The sequence below is a fragment of the Amblyomma americanum genome, chromosome 1 (assembly GCF_052857255.1).
Source record: "Amblyomma americanum isolate KBUSLIRL-KWMA chromosome 1, ASM5285725v1, whole genome shotgun sequence".
Classification (NCBI taxonomy): domain Eukaryota; kingdom Metazoa; phylum Arthropoda; class Arachnida; order Ixodida; family Ixodidae; genus Amblyomma; species Amblyomma americanum.
Genome location: NC_135497.1, coordinates 285,479,064 through 285,501,267, shown reverse-complemented (window position 1 = coordinate 285,501,267; position 22,204 = coordinate 285,479,064). Strand labels below are relative to the sequence as shown.

The 22,204-nt window shown below is 44.6% G+C and overlaps 1 protein-coding gene across 1 annotated transcript; it reads right to left on the bottom strand.

The window, feature by feature from the left end:
• Positions 1-9,371: 9,371 nt before the first annotated feature.
• LOC144097704 (nose resistant to fluoxetine protein 6-like) lies at positions 9,372-21,782 on the bottom strand. The gene is made up of 6 exons (XM_077630351.1): positions 21,326-21,782; positions 19,888-20,010; positions 18,941-19,061; positions 17,307-17,493; positions 16,308-16,450; positions 9,372-9,566 (listed from the first exon to the last, which is right to left on the bottom strand). Exons 1-6 carry the CDS (start codon positions 21,370-21,372, stop codon positions 9,378-9,380), a joined length of 810 nt encoding a protein of 269 aa, XP_077486477.1. The 5' UTR covers positions 21,373-21,782; the 3' UTR covers positions 9,372-9,377.
• Between the last annotated feature and the right edge of the window lie 422 nt (positions 21,783-22,204).

The window sequence follows — 22,204 nt, the reverse complement described above, 5'->3', positions numbered from 1 at the left end:
ATTTTCAGAGAATTTCTAGTATTGACAGCCTAAAAACTTTGCGTGTAATATGTCTATTTCATACCGCTTTCTGTGAAGTATAGGTAATTAGTTTTCTACTGAGCACCTCCCTTTGCGCTGATTTTTGACTTCTTCATTATGCCATTCCCAAATTATATGCATCTTTAATTTGGGATTTGGGTAAATCTGCGTCTTCATCCATAAAGTACTAGCGCTCGCCTCCATACGTTGTCGGAGCAAACTAATGTTTGATTAACATCTTAGTGCGGGCTAGTTGGTGAATAATAATGGAAAGCGGCAGAGCGAAGCAACAAGGACGAAAGGGAGACACGAGAACTTGTCCTTTGTTCTCGCTTGTACTGCTTGTCCTACGTTCTCGTGTCTTTTCGTCCTTGTTGATTCGCGCTGCCGCTTTCCAGTATTAATTTTTTTATGTCTATTTTAATATCACTTATAATTTTACTCTAAAACACAACGATTTGGTAGTACGACCATGCGGGTGCATCTTGCATATTACTCGGGATCTGGTAGGCGTCAGGGTAGGTTCGGCCGCCTTGGCTTCTGTAACGCGCGCTGATATTGCGTATATCTAGATACAGAAGTGATAACTTTCCTAGTACACCCGTGGCGCATTTTTTAAACCAGAGTTAATTTTGTTATTCAACGTAACTTGTCCTTTGGTTTTGTATGTGAGCACGTTTGTTGGATACTGGCAATAATACGTTCCCTTCACTACACCTCAGTAATAGTCTTTGCATGTGTCGTGTCTACGCCTTTCCCCCTTGACATGTCGAACCTTTTTTTTAATGATTGCTTATGCTATTTCCTCTCTTTAAGTACAACATATCTTCCTTACTGAGACGAAACATCACTTTCCTTATTTCTCTACACTTAGGTACGTCCCGGAATACATTTAAAACATTATTTTGCAGCAGGCGGTGCACTGTAAACGTGTGGGGGCGGTCAGCAATGAAGGGCTCGGCCCGCTTATTCGCTTCGAAGTGCCGTTTACATCAGAAGAGTACTGCAACATTATCACTCATCACCTGTTGACATTCGTTCTTGACGGCCCTTTCCCTGGTGGTGACTTTCAGTTCCAACAGGACCGAATTTCAGTCCACACAGCCCGTAAAGTGACAGGGCTCCTCGACCGCTACGTAGTGCGCCAGCTAAACTGGCCCCCCAAAGGAGCTGACCTAAACCCAATAAAAAAAGTATGGGGCCTACTCAAACAACAACTGAGCACCCACCGTGATGTTCCCACTACGGCCGAATCCTTATGGGATGCAGTGAAGGAGGAATGGGAGGTGTTACGTGGAGGACCGGATGTGACTGCATTGCTCTACAACTCAATGCCGCGACGGAAAGCGCAAGTGATCGCTTTGCATTGGCATTTCACAACGGACTAGTTTTCTTTGTGTCTTGCGTACATTCTTCTCATTTGTGAATAAAACACTTTTAATCCATATTACTTCTGATTCCTTCAAATTACTGCATACAGCAGTTGTAGTCCGACCACATATTTTTCCGGTGATTTTAAGATAGGGCACTACAGTTAAGGATGGCTACCAAGCACACAGCACCTAAAACAATTAGGCAACACGTGTTTGGGCTAGCGATATCACATGCACGAATTGACTGTTTGATAGCCCACGCAGACGTGAGTAAGGGCCGCGCAGCTTGTTACCTATATTACGTGACAGCTCGTTCTGCTGAAAACCCGGCGTCGTCTGTCGCCGTGTGTCACTCGCGAAAAATGCCAGAAGTTTCAAAGGAAGCTGGAAAAAAAATTGCAGTATCTTAGCTCGGCTATGCCAGGATATATGTAGCGAAAGCTAAGGCATAGGTGGCACCGTGGCTGGTCACGCGGTTGGTCCCGTGACCAGTCGCGTTGTTGGTCACGTGGTACGGTGCGACCACGGTGGGACTGCGAGCACGGCGAAACTATGAGTTGGTGGCGAAATGTAGCTTTCGCTACAAAAAAAAAATATAGCCGGCATCGGTGGTCGAACTGGAACCTCTGCGGGCCAGGCAGGCACGCAACGCAAAAGCCACGAACGCTTTTTTTGTAGCGATAGCTACATTACGGTAGCATTTCGAGCCTTCAGCCTGGCGGCGCCGCCGCGTTGTCACGTGGTTCGTCACGTGGTGCGGAGCAGCTGCCGGCGGCGCGGTGTCGTGCTGATCACGTGGTTCGTCACGTGACCAAGTTCCACTCAGCCAGCTGTAGCTATCGCGTCACTCCTGGTTTAACCGGAGCTAAACCACCGCCAATTTTTTCTTTATTGCATAGAAGTACTATACCCACCCTGACAGGATTAAAGTCCGACTTACCCAGGTAGGATCAAGCAATCCGTCATGTACAAAGGGCCTTTTGTTCAAACGCGTTAGAGGGGCGCCTAGCGAACGCGTGGGGACGTTTATGATTTTGTAACGAGTGTTGGAGATGTGTACTGATGTTATGATAATTAGTAATTAAAGTAATTAAAGTAAAAATTATGCGCGGAATGAAAAGGCGGTGATACGGGGCTTCGTTGTACTGAAACAAATCGTGCGCATGTCAGTGACTATGTGCGACTGTATTATGTCGTAAAGTGTAACCTAGATATTGATTGGTAATTGGGGTTTTGTAATAAATAAATGAGAAAAAAAAGAAGGCGCTATTGCATTGACTCTTAAGGAGAGGCTTAAGCGTCCTTCTAATTTCTTTTTCCCCACTCCACAACATTATCCGGTTTTATTTTCCTCGTTCTATATGGGTGATGCTCATTGCTCGCTCAAGTCTGAAGCGTCTTCTCTGATTATTCAAATGTAGAGAAGCAGCAGCGCACAACTGGCGCTTTAAATGCGCTGTTTGCGGCTTTGTAATAGTCTCTTTATTGCTTTATTATGACCGGAGAAGTGGCCATGACAAGCGACAAGAGTTATCTTTGACGTGTGCAAGCGTATGGGCAAGCGAGCGACACGTGCCTGTAAGCGCCGATGAGTCAGCAGCGTGCCACTGCAGCAACGGCCCCTGCCGGCGCGCTCCAGACGACCGATAAGCGGCGGCTCCGAAGCTATATTGGCAGCATCGGCAGCAAGCTGTGAACATCGTCTGAAAAACTGCGCTTTTTGCAGTGCTGTCTGCATCGAGGCCCCGCCGAAGGTTTGTACGAAGTGCTGCGTCGTCTGCCGACTGCGAATTGCCCGTGGATCCACCCCTGCAACGAGGGGATTCCTGGCGTTGTTCATCTGCACATGCGCAGCCAGCCAGCTCTACCCATGAAAAAGCGGTGCACTCTCGGTCGCCGGTCACTTGGCAGCAGCTGCCGCAAGCTGTGAACATCGTCTGAAAAACTGCGCTTTTTGCAGTGCTGTCTGCAGCGAGGCCCCGCTGAAGGATTGTACGAAGTGCTGCGTCGTCTGCCGACTGCAAATTGCCCGTGGATCCACCCCTGAAACAAGGGGATTCCTGGCGGTGTTCATCTGCACATGCGCAGCCAGCCAGCTCCACCCATGAAAAAGCGGTGCACTCTCGGTCGCCGGTCACTTGGCAGCAGCGGCCGCAAGCTGTGAACATCGTCTGAAAAACTGTTCTTTTTGCAGGCTAATAGCGTTGTGTTTTCGTAATCATTCTAATATTGTTTCTGCCGCTGTAGCTGCTGCCATCTACTGCCATTCACTGCTTTTGCTATGCTTTTCTGTATTACTGAAATCCATCTTGCGACTACCTCTGTACACTTGTAATTAGGTCTGCTTCTTGTAAAACATATAATCTCCTCATTCCTGATGGTGAGCCATGTGTGGAATGTTCCAAGTGCGAGAGCACCTATCACTTTGGAAAATGTGCTGCTTTAACTGAGAAGTCCTTCAAATCGAAGTATGAGGCTACTAATAAAACGTGGCAGTGCCCGTCATGCAGGAGTGCAGAAAGCAGCAACACCTGTAGCAAAGAGGACGATGACTCCGAAACATATGAAACTGGCACTCATATCACTTAAAAACTAGAACGGCTCATGCCCCTGGCAGGAAAAAATTGAGAGCATGTAAGAGAGTCTGAACTTCATTTCTACGAAGTTTGATGAATTTGAGCAAAAGTTCTGCCATTGAAAGCCTGACATTAAAGACTTAAAAGAGAGGGTGACTGAGCTTGATGAAAAATATGGCCTGAAACAGGTAGCCCAAGGCCAGTTGGAAAAGGACATACATGACCTTGAATTCAGGAGCAGGCAGGTGAACTTAGAAGTGCATGGAATAAAAGAAGCACAGGATGAGGACCTGACAGCCATGTTAAATAACGTGGCTGATAAACTTCGAGTGCCTCACTTGACGGAACGGGAAATTGCACACGTTCATCGACTTCCAGCGAAGCGTGATAAGGTGCCAGGCATCATTGTGCGTTTCACGAGGCAAGCGACAAGACGAAACTGGATTACGTATAAAAAAAACTTGAAGGAAAGCGATCCACCCATTTTCTTGCAAGAAAACGTAACACGGCGCAACAGAGAACTTCCTCAAGTAACAAAAGACTGCGCCAAAGATAAAGGCTATAAGTTTACTTGGTATGTCAATGGAAAGGTTTTCGTCAGAAAACGTGAAGGGATGAGGGCTATTCACGTAAGGGGAAAGAGCGACTTGAATCGGTTATAGCATTTTTGATTTTATCTTTTGTTTTCCTCTTGAAATATAACCAAAATGCTGCACATGTGTCGTCTGCCCAGCGATCTGAACCGCACAGCTTCGTGTGTTGCGCCGACATTGCTTAAAGCTGTTCACTTGAATGCACGCTCTGTAAAAAAGCAGACAATGTGTTTAGAGGAATTCTTTAGTGAATTTTCGTTTCCCTTTTCTGTGATCATGCTCAGTGAAACTTGGAGCAAAAATGATTGTGACATTTCTAGGATGACCAACTATACAACTTACTACTTAAACCGCTCTGGTCTCCGTGGCGGTGGAGTAGCCTTATTGGTGTCTAACAACTTTTAAAGCGACAAGCTCGACTCGTATAGCCTAATTACGGATGATTTTGAGGTCCTATCTGTCTGTACCGGCAGGTTCGTGTTTTCAGTTTGCTATCGTCCTCCGAAGGGAAATGTGGTTAAGTTCTTGGAATTTTACGACTGCTTTCTTTCGTTTATAACAGACGGCAAATACACTCTAATAGCTGGAGGGGATTTTAATATTGATATGTTGAGGGACAATTCTTTGGCTAGAGACTTTAACACTGTCTTGTCTTCTAACGGCTTTATTAACCTTGTAACCACTCCAACTAGGATTACACAAGAAAGCGAGTCTCTTCTCGATCTGCTGATTACGAACTCCTCCCAACCAATAGCTGACTCAGGTATAATATCATGTGCACTCAGTGACCATCTTCCAGTGTTTGTATGTGTATATAGAACTCGAGCAGTAAAGTACCGAAAAGAAAAAGCTATGCATCAATATATAACTAATGCTACCCTAAATTTATTTCATAGTTCACTGTCACAAGTTAAGTGTGATAGCACTGACAATATCAGTGACGTAAATGAGGCTTACAATAAGTTTCTCCAAGTGTTTACGCAACTATACCATACATGCTTCCCATAAAAAGTGCGTGGAACAAACCGTAAAACTCGCAAACCCTGGATAACTTCTGAGTTGTACCATGAAATTAAACTGAAAGAAAAGGTCTACAGGATCATTTTAAACACGCGTTCTGCAGATATGACTTGAGTAAGTTTAAGAATTTCAGGAATAGGTTAACAAAAAAGTTACGTCTGGCACGCACATATTACTACGCGAAATTTCTCGAAGTTAAAAATGGTCGCCACGATTTGCTGTGGTCAAGATTAAATTACTTACTAAGGCGCGAGCAAACGCACCCTACCTGTATCAGTTCGCAATGACGGCACTCGACAGCATGAAGGCCAGAACAAGAAGAGCAAGTTTATTGCGGAGCATTGATATATATATAGCCTTCGTGATAGCGCGGTTTAAGCACTGCGCATGTCAGGCACATTGTTATCGTGTTATCACGCAAGCCCGATACACTACCCCCCGCACATTAAGGCTTGATGATAAAGACATATCTGGTATAGAGCTAGCAGATGCCTTTAACAACTTTTTCACAACAATCTCTCATACCAAACCATCACATGATTGCAATAGTTACATTAGTTCCTACAATAACGATACAATATTTTTGAACCCGGTAACGGCAGAAGTTATATCAGTCATACAGAACCTTAATTACCAGCCATGCCTGTGACATTGATGGCATTCAAATCAGGCCTGTGAAGCATGTTGTAGCAGTTATTGGCCCTGTTCTTGCGAATATATTTAGTTGATGTTTTACTACCGGTATATTTCCTGACAAAATGCAAATAGCCAAAGTAACGATTCTGTATAAGGTGACCGCAACGATTTAGGAAATTATAGACCAGTATCTATACTCCCTATCTTTTCGAAGGCTCTTGAATAAGTGCTACATACAAGGTTGTCTCATTTTATTTATAAACATAACCTTTTGTCTCCAAATTAATTTGGATTTTGTAAAAATAAATCAACCGAATTAGCGCTACTCGATCAAAAGGAATATATACTACCACAGTTTGAAAAGAAGGTTTTCGTTATTGCTGTATTCGTAGACTTTTCGACGGCATTTGATCTAGTGAACCACTGTATACTCCTAAAAAACTTAAAATGTTATGGTATTCGAGGATAGACCCAGATGCTTCTGAAGTCATATCTATCGCACAGAAAACAAGCTGTATTAATAGACAATATGAAATCTGAACTAAAACGTGTTACTTCTGGTGTCCCACAAGGCAGTATATTGGGACCGTTACTCTTTAATATGTATCTAAATGATATCTCTAACATTACTCCGCTGCGAAATTTATTATTTACGCTGATGACACAAGCATTTTTTTTTACTGGAAATGATCTTGATCTCCTTGTTCAGTAATGCAATGAAACCATGATTGAATTACAAAAATGATCAGAATCCAAATGTATGCGTATAAATGATAAGAAAACATGAGCTGTAATTTTTCGTCCTAAAAATAAAGTGCTTCCTTCCTCCACCGAGATTAAACTAAGCTCGCGGTGTATATATTTGGTCGAACACTTTAAATGTCTAGGAGTAGTTTTTCCTTCCAACATGACATGGGATCACCATGTGGACTATATAGCAACAAAGCTGGCTCAACTAACCGGGGCCATAAGTCTGCTGAGATATGCTATTCCAAGAAAAATAAAGCTACCCCTCTAATTCCCCTTTTCTACTCCTATTTAAACTACTGCCACTTAGTGTTGGGTACAGGCACGGATAGCTGTCTTCAACGTATCTATATTCTACAGAAAAAGTTCCTTCGTCTTATTTACAATGTCCCCTAGGACTCTCCAAGCGCAGATCTCTTTTTAGAAAGTGGTGTGGTAAAAATTCACAACTTGTATAGATATCGTCTAAGTATCGGGCTTAAACTAGAAACACGTAGGAATGTAAACTACATACGTAACCTTGCTGAATTACATGCCCGAGAAGCCAGCTACACGACAAGGTATGGTGGTGTCGACTCCTCGAATAAATTCAGGCAGAGAACGCCTGCAATTCACTCTTCTTTCCCTGTTAAATACATATGCATATAATAATTTTGACCTCTTCAGTTCGTCAAAAAAATCTTTGCGTGCTGTGTACGTCGCCATGTAGAATATGTTTATTCTTTTTCTTTGTTATCGATCTGTGTTTGTCGAGTGCGAATGTCGATTCAATATTGTATAATGTTGTTTCACTTTTTTTTTATTTGTAGTTTCTTTATTGTATACCTGTTAATACGTTAACCAACTGCCTCTGTTTTATAAGCCTTGCTGTCAAGCCGCTGCCAAGCTAAAGGGGGCTGCGGCTTTGTCAAGCTGTAAGATACAGCTTTTTCTGCGCCTCCGCTGTCTGTACCTTTTCAAGGCAGAAAAAAAAATTTGATTTTATTTGTATAGTAAACGGACAAACTCGCAGGCAAGAAAGGATGCGCATGCGCGCAGCGCCGCCTCGTCACCAGGCGCGTCACCGCTAGAGCGCGCGACGATGCGCTTGCTGCTTCGGCGACCGTGCGGGGCGGTCCGAAGACATTTGTCCCCGATAGTACTTTCAGGAGTACGTAAAATGCCTCGCTCGCCGTGTACAAACGCTTTCTTCTTTAACCTATACACTGGGATATTTCCCGTTATGACGTCACTAGAAAAAAGGGACATTTTTGTGCCTTCAGTAAATTTTTTCTTCTCTGACGCTCCAGAAAAGATTGAGCTTTGCTTCATCGGTTTTAAAGACTCAGTACTGTTCTGGGACGTTCTACGGCGGACATTGAAAATAGAATTTGACTCCTCATACTATACTTTACAGCTATGCAATATTTGGATGAAACCCAAGAAATGTCGTTTCTTACTGTGCTGCACAGCCTATGAAAAACAAGAATGATGAACGGGCATTGTGAATCTGTTTTACCAACAAAAGCCCATTTCCGCCCAATGGTTGTTAATTTCATGGAAGTGTATGCCCAGACAGACTTCAAACGGGAGTGTCGCTCCCTCTTGCTCACGTGTTTAACTTTGCCTCCATTCTAGTGCTTCTTTACTTGCACGGGTCATGTCTTGAACTGAATTTCATACTGCTTTCTAAAGACACTGGATATAGTTGGTGTACATAGAGCATATTTCACTAAATGCCATGTTTAAAACGAAATGCTGGCGGGTTCGATCCCGGCCGTGGCGGTCGAATTTCGATGGAGGCGAAATTCTTAGAGGCCCGTGTGCTGTGCGATGTCAGTGCCCGTTAAAGAACCCCAGGTGGTCGAAATTTCCGGAGCCCTTCACTACGGCGTCTCTCATAGCCTGAGTCGCTTTGGGACGTTAAACCCCTATAAACCAAACCTTAAAACGAACTGTGGCGATGGCCGAATGGTCTGAAGCATCATGAAACGAAGTCGCTCTATCAGTGTGCGCACGGGCTCGAAACTAGGTCTGGGCAGTGCTATGGGAATGTAGTTTTCCGCTGGATGCTGTTCGGGTGGAAAGTTGCTGAATACTTTGGAAAGTTTTGCCTTCAGGTTCCGAGTGACGTTCGTTGGAGTTTTCCGTAAATGGAAGCTAAAATTATATCATGCAATAACCTTTTTCTTTCGTGCCATCAGTTCAGGGTAAGCGTAGATGCTGATTTTGGGTGAAGAAAAATTCACACGGACGCAAGAAACACTCAAGAATGGCTCAGATGTCCCCTTCTTTTTTATTACTCCTTGATGGTTATAGCGAATAATGAATACGAAGGGCACAAGATAGATGGTGTACGTTTGTCTGGTCCTATATTGTAGGACGGCAGCAGGTGGGTAACACTCAAATCCGGGAAAAGCTTTGTAAGACTTTCACGGAAGCCGTCTGATTTGCTGATTTGCTGCCAGCGTCGTCGAAGGTGCTGTGGCTGATTGTGATGTTTTTGTATCTTTGTGATCTAAAACGCACTCGAAAATATTTGCAATGGGGCCTTCGCAGGCAAGGAAAAGGAGGTATGCAAAGTAATAGCTGAGGGTTATGATCCCTAGCGTGTTTGTCAGCTGAAAAAGGAATAGAAACGGATATAGTTACAAATAGGTTCAATCACACGCAAATCGAACTGCAACCTCGAAAGAAAGAAATATTCTCCCCCTGGTAGGCACATGGACAAATGCATGCTTTGTAATATTTAACTGATCGGTCGCGCTCCATTGGCGTACGCTCACATTTAAAGGCTCAGAGCAGCAGCCAGGAGTTAACATGACTGATATTACAGCAATAGCCGCCAGATAAAGTTGAACCTCTGGTGCGCATACGGCCAAGCTATGCGGTATTTTCATTATATGAGATCCCATGCGTGTGCTGTGGTTACATAAGATTAGAATTCCCTCAGGAAAAAGGGAATACGAAGTCTGAATCTGTGCTATTTAGTTAATGTTACAAGGATTGTAAACAAAGGGCGGTTACAGCTACAAGAACGCTAAAAAAGAACAAAAGCAAATACCGACTATTAACTGACGTCGTTATCCTTTTAGATCACGAAAATGCATGTAGCTCAAATAAGTAATAAAATGCAAAGCTCGGTGAGCCGCCACAGCTGGAGAGCACCGGCGTGCAGCCGTGGACCGAAGGCAGTGGAATTCGTGTTCATGGAAAACAAATTATTCTTACCTGGTCACGTGAAAACATTCACTTAAAAGCATTGAAGCATGAGGTTATATCCAGTCTCCAACCTTTATAACAAAAAAGGCAGGTGACTGGGTTGTGCGGTAGCGCATTAATAATATTTTCCGCGTGTCTGCATCCCGTAAAATTGTATTCATGGTTATACATCATTGAAGAACTAGCTGCCAAAGATATTAGGCAGCATGCTGTTGCCTAAAAAAGACGATATTGCGGTTCAGAAGCAAGGGGAGAAACAGTGAAGCCCAAGGGTCGCATTTAGTATGCTGCCAGAGAGCGAGCCATCACTAGAGCGGGGTGACAGGGTGTAGGTATACTTAGTTCAGCTCAGTGCCTGCTGGCAAAGTAGTCACTGCTGTTCATTCACTGTTCAATCTATACAAAACATCCCTGACTCAGCTGGACTGACTCGTCACATATGGTAGACTGTGTGAAAGTCTTGTTTCTTTCACAAGGACACATACAAAGCGATCACTGATCCCGGAAATTCAGCTGAAAGTACGCGTCAAGACACTGCGGCGGCCGCAGCGCCATAGAGCTCGGCTTAAAGCTATAACAGAAAAAATGCGACAGATAATTAGGCACACAGTTAATTAATGTCAATACATAATTGACTATGTTCCTTAGGCGCATTCACAAGCTGCTGCTACCGGTGAGACCGCCTATAGGTGACTGTTTAAGAGGAGGCATCAGTGATAATCTTGATGATGCCAGCCTTGTTCCCAAATCATTAGAGCTGTTTAAAATGCAGTGCCATGAAGCAGCTGAAACACCCAAGAGTAACCACGCACTCTAAACACGAAAGGAGTAAAAAGCGAGTAGGCTGTCCTCTAGCGCAATCTTTTTCAGGCGCAGGGCATGCTGGCCATTCCCTGGGTTAGATTTCCATCACTAAAAATGCGAAATACCTACAGTTGGCGACGTAAAAGGATTCTCTCTTCGAACCATGAGAAGTTCACGTAGTTACGAAGATTTTAACTGAGGTTTCAACCTCCCCTATTTGCTAACCTGTGACTTCCGGTTCCGCGTTTAAAAGCCTCCTTCCATTGCTAAATGCATCAACTTACTATGCGTTGGAGTGCGAATATACCTCCCCTGACACGAGTCAGCGTTTCATTTCATTTTCATTTCATTTATTAATACCCTCAGGGCCGCTTGGCATTACAGAGGGGAGTGATTAAAATGATAACACATTAAACAAAAGCAAGCAACGCAACAAAAAATAAAAAATACAAGTTGATTAGGCTCTTAATTATACGATGTTAGCTAGTGCATTTTTAAAGTGATGATGGTCTTCAATGCCGGCGATAAGTCCGGGAAGGCGGTTCCAATCCTGTGATGTGCGGGGAATAAAACTGTGGGAACAGGCATTAGTACGGCAAGAAATAATACCAACTTTGTGAGAGCAGTCAACGCGGGCAGAGTGATAGGACGGATTAGAGATTAGTTCATTGCGCAGGTGGGTGTTATGGAAGTATATCTAGTGAAAAAGACAAAGGCGAGAATTATAGCGACGAGAGGCAAGTGACGGTAGGATGGCAGTAGGATGGCAGTAGGATGGCGTGTTGATACTGTGTTAAGGGCGTCATGAAGCTCGGAAACAAAAGTGGACGAGTACGAAGGAGGGCGGTAGCATACACCAAAAATAAATTTATTGTGGCCATGTTCTGCGCATGTCCACGTAGATTCGAAGTCGGTTTGATTGTGAATAGGGTAGGAAGGAATGGATTTAGCTATCGCGAGCAACACGCCGCCACCAACACGATCACAGCGATGAACTGTGAAATGTGATTACCTGTAAAATACTTGACTGCTTTGAACATTGGGGTGCAGCCAGGTTTCGGTTAGTGCAATGATGTCTGCGTCACAGGGGTCGATAACAGAGCTCCGTGTATTTCGTGGTCAAAATCTTATCCGGAACTTGGGCATCATACTCTGCCCCTAAAGGGTAGTGCACTAACGGACAGCTTACTCCAATTTCACTGCCGTATAGGGCTTATTCGTGTTTAGAGTGCAGGCAAGCGTTATCTCTTATCGGCGGTATTAGCTGCGTATCCGTCCTTAAACTTGGAGTCTAACGGCCCTACCTGTAATGAGCCATGAAGGAGTGCAAGGGTACGCATGAGAAGGGGAGGAGTGGGCGCTCGAAGGAACAGCACATGGCCGCCACGAAGGCAACGCTTGTGCTTCAAGGACTACAGGGAAGACGGCAGAACATGCAGCAGAGAGAGGCAGGACACGCTGTAGTCTGGCTAAATGCGGACATGTGAATGTGTGCGCTGCGAGGAACTCCCTGAACTGAAAGCGGAAAGTATTTCTTGCAGTGTGAAACAGCGCGCGCTGAATGAAGAGAAGGAAAGGGCGCGAAAGCGGGTAGAAGCGAAAGTTTTGCGTAGTTTCTGCGGGATCGAGCAAGAGCAGCAAGCCGTGAATAAAGCTCAGCGTGAGCGCCAGGGCCGCGTGGTACGAAGAAGCCTAGGATTGCTTTGTTATCCGCCGAATACAGCTGTTGCCACGAATACGCCTTACACGTGAGGCAGTGCCGGATGCCGGTTCGTTTTCTTTTGAATTTATGGCAACGCGCCTACTTATGTATTGCGGTGCAGCATTTCTGAAGCCATCGAGTGAATGAACTGCCGCTAGGGTAATTTTTGCGATCGTGTAATATAATGACAGTTTGTTATTATTGTTTGGATAGTATTTATTTCGGCACATCTGGCATGCAGTATGAGAAATCCCGGTTTAGCCGAAACCGCGATAAGATAAACGGCTTTACCTGGCCTATAAATAGCAGCCAGCCCGGAATGACGCGAAAGAAAACATTCGGCTATGCGCCCGAATGGGGGCCATGGAAGAGAAGTCACCCCTATTACGCGCGCACTTTCAATGCGCATTCAGTCACTTGTCAACAGACTCAATGGGGGATAGACCAGTGTCACACAGCGGTTTTCAGTGAACATTGAACTCGATGGGGAATAACTCGAAGGAAGTTCCCGGATGATCATTCGAATCTCATGGACTTTCAGAGTAGGTTCGCACTCACCACACGTTAAAAAAAAATTAAACTGGAAGTAAACACAGAAAATCATATCGTTTTAAATGTAAAATTTAAAACTGCGCGAGCTTGTTCAAGAACTAATTTTTATTCAGCAGTAAAAATGGCAGTTTCGCAGACTGCCAGATGTAAAGAATCGACTGCATTTGTTATGCCCCGTCTTGTTTTCGCCTCTTAGCGGGTTTAGCGATTCCAGCCATGAAAATGGAAGGGACGTCCTGGACAGTCACTCGTCTGTGGCAGCTTAGCCAACCAAAAATTGATGCTGTTTAAACCAAGCCTGCATCATCGCTCGTCATCGCCTCGCTATCGCTCTCAGCGGATTGTGCCGAACTGTGAGATGTTTGAATACCTTGTCCTGAGCCACCTTCAATTAAGTAACGGTCTTACTCAAATACGTGACTTATTGGTTACTGTTTGATTTCCTGTTTCTACTACATGTTGTAGGGCGCCTCCATAATCGCACCTCCGCTGATAGGGCGGAGACAGCCTTTGACACACTCCGCGCCGCTGCTGTCCTTTCATTGCGCCATGTTAGTTCTGCCGTTGCCGGTCACGTACTACCCGTCGTGCGTATGGTGCGGTCTCCGTGCTACGAGTGGCCACTGAAACAACGGGACTGAACTGCAAAGAGGCAGTACATACTTGTTTTTCTCATGGCGGTAACCTTCAGGCTGATTGCAGTGTGTTTTACGCGTGTTGCAGTCGCTGAAACTGCACGGCGATCGAGAAGTTATGGCGAGCTGTTGCGGTGGCCAGTGCGCCTGCACTGGAAGGGAAGAGTGGCTATTTCGTTTTCATTCGTATTCATAACTTGGAGTTTACGGGTCCCCGAATTGCGAAGAATTATGATGCACTCATCCTTCTAATGTAACGGCTGCTCACAAGTATCTCGGACTGCGTGGAGAATGAACTTCCAAATAATCACTATTTTTGAGCATTTAACATCCAAATTTTCAACATTCTGTTGGATCCGTCTGTCTTGTTACAGCACCAAATATGCAGAATTTCACGCATTAACGGCAATTTTTTCCTTTCAGACGATCCGTTGCCACAATGCGTTGGGATGGACAGCTGAGGACACGTCTGAAACAAAACGGTCATGATTTCTTCATTGTATCTCTTAGTGGAATGTTCAACTACAAAATCATGCAGAAAACTGCGTTTAAATATGAATGATTTCGACTGGACGTATTTGTTGACAAGATGCTAGGATATTTTTCTGAGTTGTAGCTGCTAAGTCGCTTTAGTCGAGAACGAAGTTCATCCCTAGGTTAACTGTTCATTTATAACAGACGAAAAACAAGTCAAAAGAAAAATATTAAAACTGATCCTCGAAGAAACATGTTTAAATGAGCCCCCAATAACCACATGTATATGGTCCCAGAGTTTCCGCCTTCGGAATTGGTCAACAGACGCATCGATGTCATGCTGTGTAGAACTCAGCCTGCCAATCGCTATGGAAAAGGAAACACTTCCTCCAAACCAGTAAGTTTCTACTATTTCTTGTCAGTCGTCTCAGAATGTCTGTCTTCTTTTTCGTGGGGACACGCATTCGACGTCTTTGCATGAGCGCTCATATCCCACGCGGCCCCAATATTTCCAGCCGTGTCGTAAGTCTATTATGTTTACTGATTCAAAAAGAAGCCATTCCCGAGGCAAACTCAGTACCAACACCTAAGATGCAGTCACCCACCATTCCAAGACCCTCCATGTTGGTTCTTTTAATGCATCCACAGCCGCACACCTGGGCTGAATAACTGAGTGGGAAAAGTAAAGATCGCTCGGTAGCCTATGCAAATATCAATAAACAACCACTCATCCCAACAGCAAGTGTGGGAATGCACGAGCGCAAATTAGGTACTGGTTATAAAGGACGTCCGGCAGGGGACCCCCTCCCTCGGACAGAGCAACAATGAAATTCGGTTCAAAGGCCCCCGATAACCCCTCGTGGCTCATTGCTGCTTCCATGGAGGATCATGCAAACACTGCGTGTTAAACTATCAAAGGGGAGTCGGAGCAATAATGTTTGCGTTCTTCTCTTCCGCAGACCCATCTCCTCCGATCGTCCAGAGACGGCGGTTTGTCGCCTCAGAGTCGCCGGTCGCAACAATAAAATCGCACATCTTTGCTGCTGGCAGCAGGAGAGGCAGAAAGAAGAAGAAAAAAAACACTATGGGGCATGTCGCCACGAAGTCATGCGCGATGGATTACACCGATACCATTTTTGGGTTGAATAAACGAATGGAGCCCTTTTTCATCACTTTTCCCCGTTTGTTTCATACCGGAGGGGGAGATGCGGCTTTGCTGCAGCTCGAGATAAAGCCTCATGTTTGTTGGAAACTTTTTCGTTATTTAGAGCCTGCGATTTAATGAACTGCGTACAGATATTCTGTGTTCGTTGTGCGAAAGTAACTACTGGTTACAAGGCACCGTGAATAATCGGAAGCTGATGCGGGAACTATTACGTACTATTGCGTAACAGACTAAAATTTACTATTTCATCATTCTTTGGTACAAGTCTATCTTGTTGGAGTACCAAATGTTCAGAATTCCAAAGAGTAACGCCGACTTTTTGTTCCAAACAGCCCGCCGCCGTGCTGCGCTCGGCGCAAACGAGAGAGTAGAAGCAACAAGTCGCCGATAAGTGTGTTGTCTTTATCTTAGAAAGAGGCACTGGCTCATGCATTCGCCCATCCAGGCACCCCGCGAGGCATCCCAACACGCTACTACGCCTAGCGCCATCTGTCGGACTGCATGCTCACTACTCAATGGTGATTGAAATTTTCCATGTGGCAGCGGCGCATCTGGAACGCCTTCGAAATTTGACTCGATGGGAATTGAAGTTGCCCGTGTGATGGGGGCATTCTAGCTTTCTGAAATTCAGTCATGAATACTGTGGATGTCACCTTTAATTTTCGCCCTCACAAGTAAAGTCAAGATGTTGCTTGGTGGCGTGTTCGTTTTTGATTTCTCTCATTTTTTTTTTGCGAACAGCTTTATATCACTATACAGCATGTCTTTGAAGCTATCACGTCTTCACTCTGCGACTCCCATGGCTCACCTGAAAAAAGTCGTCCAAGTTGAAGCGAGTCTTGACCAAGCCCATTCGAAGAAGAAGGAACACTCCGTGAAGCAAATACACGCCATAAGTGAGCCTTGCGAGGGGCAAAAACCCTTTCCACGATGAAATCCGCCCTAAGATACCTGCGAGGTGGGAGTTTTGAAGTGAAATGATTCATCAAAGCCAGATTTTGCTGAGGCGTTTTAAAGCCCCCTCCAGCGGACAGCAACAGAATGCGAACTGAGTTGTACTCAATTTCTGCAGAGTTTTACAAACACGGCATCAGATTTGAAGCCACCGAAGCAAGATCAAAGTTAGGGCTGAAAATACGATACATATCCAGAGAAACGCAAGGACAAATGGAATTGCAAGTGGGAGGCGCAATTCCGCATTGGCTTATCGCTTTCGGTGCTTGCTGTGCTGTATGACATTATGATGCTCAAGCGACTATGTTAACAGTACCTTCTTAGCCAGGAAGGGCTTGTTCAAGCTTCTGTCCTAATCTATGAACGCTTTTATCAATCGCGGTGCTTAACTGAATGTAGATTTCTTTTTTTTTTCAAAAGGCAAAATCTGTCGGTCTGGTGCGTGATGCCACTGAGTAGATTGTTGAGAGGGGAGGCGGGGTATAGAGGAGGAAGCTCCGCGGCCAATCAGCAAAGTGGAGAGGCAATGAGAGGACTAAATCGCAGTCCCCACGCTTTGACCATGAACGAACCCGGTGAGATGCTGTAACGGGTTCATCGTCGGGGTCTCAGTGACTGGACTTCATACACTCAATCGGCAATAGGATTGCGTTTCTGTCAGTGATTTCTCTCCGTCCACTCACATCGGTCACAGAGTCGGTGGCATATGCGTTTGCTAATGCCAACGCGTACACCGCTACATGCACCGCATTGGTCGTCGGTGACTTTTTTGACATGTGAAGTTTATCTTAATTTCTTTTTCAGATTGTCACAACCATTACATTGTCTCGGGCGTGCGGTACATTTCACGTACCTCCGTAACCTGTAGCGCATGCATAGGCCGGCCAGCACAGGGATAACGACCATAGAAGTCGGTGGTAGCCTCCGTAGATAGCGTTGGTGATGGGGCCCGGAATGTTTTCCCGATTCCACGGCAACGTCACAAATAGAACAAACCACGCTGCCCCAGTCGACACAGCCCACAGTATGATTTGCACCACCTTTAAGAGAAAAAAAAAGAAAATCGAAACTAATATACAGGTGTTTCAAATTATTAGCTGCCAATTTTTCTTTTAAAAGCCGTGAAAGATATCTCGTTTTTCTCTGCGCAGGCAGATGTACTTCAAGACGGACATTGTCTACTTGATAGAGTGCAGTTAAAAGGTGGCTACTAAAATTAATTAGGCAGCTTTTTCATTATTGGCTTTAGGGCCCAAGAGTACATCGCGAAACTGAAGGCCGCCAATATGGAAAGCGAACCAAGATTTTAAAAAATCGGAATCGGCGGTGTGGTTGGAGATATCGAACGGGAAGAAAAAGCTTTTAAAAACTGGTTAGGTTGGCTTTTGACACATTACACTTTGATCAAATATCGCTTGAAGGCAAGGCTTAAGCAGTTCATGTGTTTTATTATGTAGAAGACGTTGACGTTGTTTCCGTGACGACATCATGCGCAGAGACGCGATTTGATCGATGTGAAGCATGAAAAAGACAACTTCAAAAGTCTTCTTCAAAGTCATCTTTTGACATTCAGTATCTTGAACCACGAAGTCAATTCCGAAAATTTAAAAATAGGGTTTACTTTCTACATTGGCCTCCTTGAATTCTGCAACATAATCTTGCCCCTTAAAATAGAAAAAAAAACGTGTTTAGTGTATTTCATTAATCGCATTTTAATAGCACTCTATCACGTATACGACGTGCGCATTGCCGCACAGTCCACCTAGGCAGACCACACCGGTCTATCTCTCTGGGCTTTTAAACGAAAAATTTGTAGCGAATAATTTGAAACATCTGGTATACCAGAGTTTGCTGTGACCACAGGCACTAAAAAATTATGCATGCAGTCCGCCTGTGATTATGTCGTTCATCTCGCAGCGGCGCTCGCATTTTTGTGGAAGTTTAGAAGAAATATTGGGGGCCTTATGACAGAAGCTAGATCTTGTTCAATTGCACTGACAAATCATTAGGACGACGTATGTACCTGGTGCTCACCAATACTGATCGGTATTTCCGCGGCGACAGTACGGCTGTCACAAGTTTCCAACCCCGCCTTTGTAAATCTGTCTTCAACGACTGCAGCCTTCAACGACAAGCTTTAGTGTAGTACACGGAAGATATCTGCGCGCTATAATCAAATGGCCTGTAACGCATTATATTTGCAGATCAATGATGTAGCACGAAACATAAACAACTTAGAAGTAAAGTCGTTTTCAAGGCTCAACAAACACGGCGTGAAATTTGCAAGAAAATAAAAGGATCATCAACTGAGCTAAATACATAGACGCAAGACACTGGCTTTTTCCAAGGAAACCATGACAACCTGCGGAACAGTAGTTTTCATGCCTAATAACTCTGGGACTGCATAGCTATAGGTTATCGTTTTTATACCGAAAACTGTAGGATGAATGGAGGAGTCGAATGTGACTGCGGCCGAGGCATACTTACACGAGGTATTCTGGCTTTGCTGTATTTCACCGCTGCGTACCCTGCCAGTATTCCGCTTACGTATGTCGCCACATGTGTTATTGGCCTAAAGTATATGAGCTCAAGGGTTTTGAAGACACGCCTGCAAAAGATAAGAAGACTCTGACCTCTTAAATACCGACTGTTGCGTCCATCAGAGAAAATCGAAAAAAATTCTCTACCCGCGAGGTTCATCGGACTGAAATTTCCAACAGAGGTGGCATTTGGCGATTAGTTTTGTTTTGTATTACATTTGGGTGGAGTACCTGCCTAATTCGGTCAAAATTTTTCGTAAATCTCCATCGTCTGCGGCGATGGCGAAGCAAAGCAGCATGCTTTCGCAGCGATAGGGTTGGTAGCGCCATCTCGTGCTCTCCGGACGAACGAGGACTCTACCGAGGCTGCGGAGAAGCGCATGGAAGGGACGCAAGGCACTGGGAGTGCGGCAGTCGCGCGCTAACAATGTTTTCTGCGACCAGTTTTGGTACAGTATTCGAGAAAGTACTTTCAAACCAATCGCGAACCGCTTTTTCCCCCCTTGCGTTTCGCCTGAGCCTCAGGGGTAGCTAACGGCAGAACACTCGTTCCTCCGTTGGGTGCAAATGACGCTACCGGTGCAACTGCTGTGAAAGCTTGCTGTCCTAGTCCGCCGTCACTGCAGACGATGGAGATTTTTGATCACTTCTGACCGAATCAGGCAGTTACCCCACACGGACGTAATATAAAACAAAACGGACCGCCAAATGTCACTTTTGTGCGAAATTTGAACCCGAACAAGCGGGCGTTTAGGCCGAGGGAGTTTTTTTTTATTTTTCTGATCGACGCTACAGTCGCTATAACTTGCATGGCGCACAAGAACAAAATATATAAATTCGACAACAAGATTATCCATTAAATCATGACATAGTTATGCGTGAGCACAACAGTACCTTCCGTCATTCGTGCCCGTTGTCATGCCAAAGAGCAGATTCGAGAAGTACGTTCGCAGCGCTGTGAAGGTGCTGCAGGCGAATGAGGCCAGCACAAGCACCGTGACAGTGGCTTTTGGAAATCTGCAAGCATGAATTCAGTTATGTACGGCTTCTGCGGAGGAGAAAACTTCGTATGCAGAACCGCATACCGATATAAGATTGCTTCACATGTTCACTCATCCAATAGGTGAAAACTTAACGCCGGCTTGTTTAACGTTGTACGGTTGAGAGCTGTGGCTTTTTACATGTTCCTTGTTATTTAGTAATGAAGTAGTAGTAATAGTAATAATAATAGTAATGGTAGTAGTAATAGTATTCATAGTAGTAGTAGTAGTGCGGTTTGAAGTCCCGTAGCAGCAAAGTGAGCTACGAGGGACACCTTAGTGGAAGGCCCCAGATTAATTTCAACCGCCATTTTCCACTTGAACAAACATACCTCAGATCACGGGCACATTTAGCAGTGCGCTTATCTCGAAGTGCGGCAGCCGCATCTGGAATTCATTGCCGCGGACTTGGGCTTAGCAGCCAAGCGCCAGTCACTGCGCCACCACGGTAAGTCTCTGATCATAAAGTTGCCACTTATGTCGAGCACGAAATTACTTAGAGGACATACGACGCCAACAACTGTCAAAACATCAAATCTAGACGAAAGACGCTGCTATAAACGCTGGTTGCTCGAGAATGTATCAAGCGAACGAAAAATTCCTCGTGAACTGGAACAGCGTATAGAGATTCGATCAATGTTTCATTGTTTTTACACTTAATAATTGACTGAAGGATGTCGAGATCTTTGTTATCGCCGGCATAGGCCAGGTGGCGCAGAGAGTGATCAGAATGGAATAAGGGAAAATGGAGAGCCGGTCTGGAGCACCGTCTATGAAAACACAAGTTTTCATTATAACGGTGGTTACGCGGAGAGGGCGCCAGAGATTGTGGCACCTGAACCGGTACCAACCCTTGTTCTTTATATTTTTGGACTGAATTATACAATTCAGCTTTGCTTAAAGAAGTTTACACAGCAGAGTACAGGTATGTTGAGTAAATCATATGCAATATCACTGCTTGCCAAGTCGTATTAGTCACTGGACGCTAAAACATCGTGCAGAAAAATGAAAACCCTCTTGACTTGAAACAAGCTATAAAAGCCTTAAACTATAATGTTTTCTCTAGCCGAGATACCGTACTATAAGCTTCAATAACCTATTGTGTAAATGTTTTATCTTGAGAGAATCTGAGAAAATTAAAAAAGAGTTTTACGTTTGTGCTATGTAGACGTAATCACTCACGGCCTTGACATTGTAGGCAGGAGTTCAGCCTCTTTTTTATGAGTGCGTATGAATAGGATTTTCCATGGAAGAACAGTCTAGAGAAAATATTCAAACACTGGTGAGCATACCTTGAAAGGAGCATGGCGAATGGAAATGTGATGGCGAAGACTTGCATCTCCGTACTGACGTACCACAGGTGTATTAAGCACTGAAATCAACAGAATAGCAATTTTGAGCACTTTACTTCAGCGGAATGACTAAAAGAAAAAAAATATTTTAGAGCGAAAGCTCTAGTCCGCCTGTACAAAGAGGAAGGTCATGTGGCTATGAAATTTGACCTTCAAACTAGGAGGAGCGGAGGCTTGGCTCTGATGTCACGTCACGTGACTCGATGCGCCTCACCACAGCTGCGTATGTGGAGCCGACGGCACTCTCGCAGCTGCTGGAAATCGCGTGACGCGCCGTGCGCTACGGTATAAAAGCGTGTGGAGCATGCTTTCCTTCACCCAAAGCCATGCATGAGCAAGGGGCCATAGCTATAGTGCTTCGACGAAGTATCTTCGCCGTCAAGCGGAATCTGATTATCTTTACGATAAAGAAATGCGTCAGATTGGATAACCACGCTTAACAGAGCTTTCGCTCGTCTTACTACACAGCTAATTTTCTTCCTCAGTATAAGAAGTCAGGTTACTTGAACATACTCGCAGGAAACCAAACTGCGTTCAAACATGTCAAATATCTTAGCATAACTCAATGCTTTTTTGAGTGAGCACGGAACGGTATATAGTGCGAGCACAATAGATTAGTGTTCTGAGATTCCAAATGCGCGCCACTTGCAGAGGTTAAAGCATTGGCAAGCCAGAAAATCAAGTGACAGTTTAGGAATAATGTTGTTTCTTTGGTAGAACATTTTCAGTGATTCAACCAAGAACATGTTCAGCATCCCTCGATAATAATTTTGAATATTGGAATATTGTAAGGTACCGTCAAGTAAATAATGAAAGTAA

Bases quoted from the DNA above. Each gene is read 5' to 3' on its own strand.
- LOC144097704 (XM_077630351.1), bottom strand. From the start codon at position 21,372: ATGCAAGTCTTCGCCATCACATTTCCATTCGCCATGCTCCTTTCAAG. The intron at 17,494-18,940 runs GTAAGTATGCCT...TTTCTCTTAAAG, and splicing joins GCAAAGCCAGAATACCTCGT to GTGGTGCAAATCATACTGTG. The intron at 16,451-17,306 runs GTACGTGAAATG...CCCACCTCGCAG, and splicing joins ATGCGCTACAGGTTACGGAG to GTATCTTAGGGCGGATTTCA.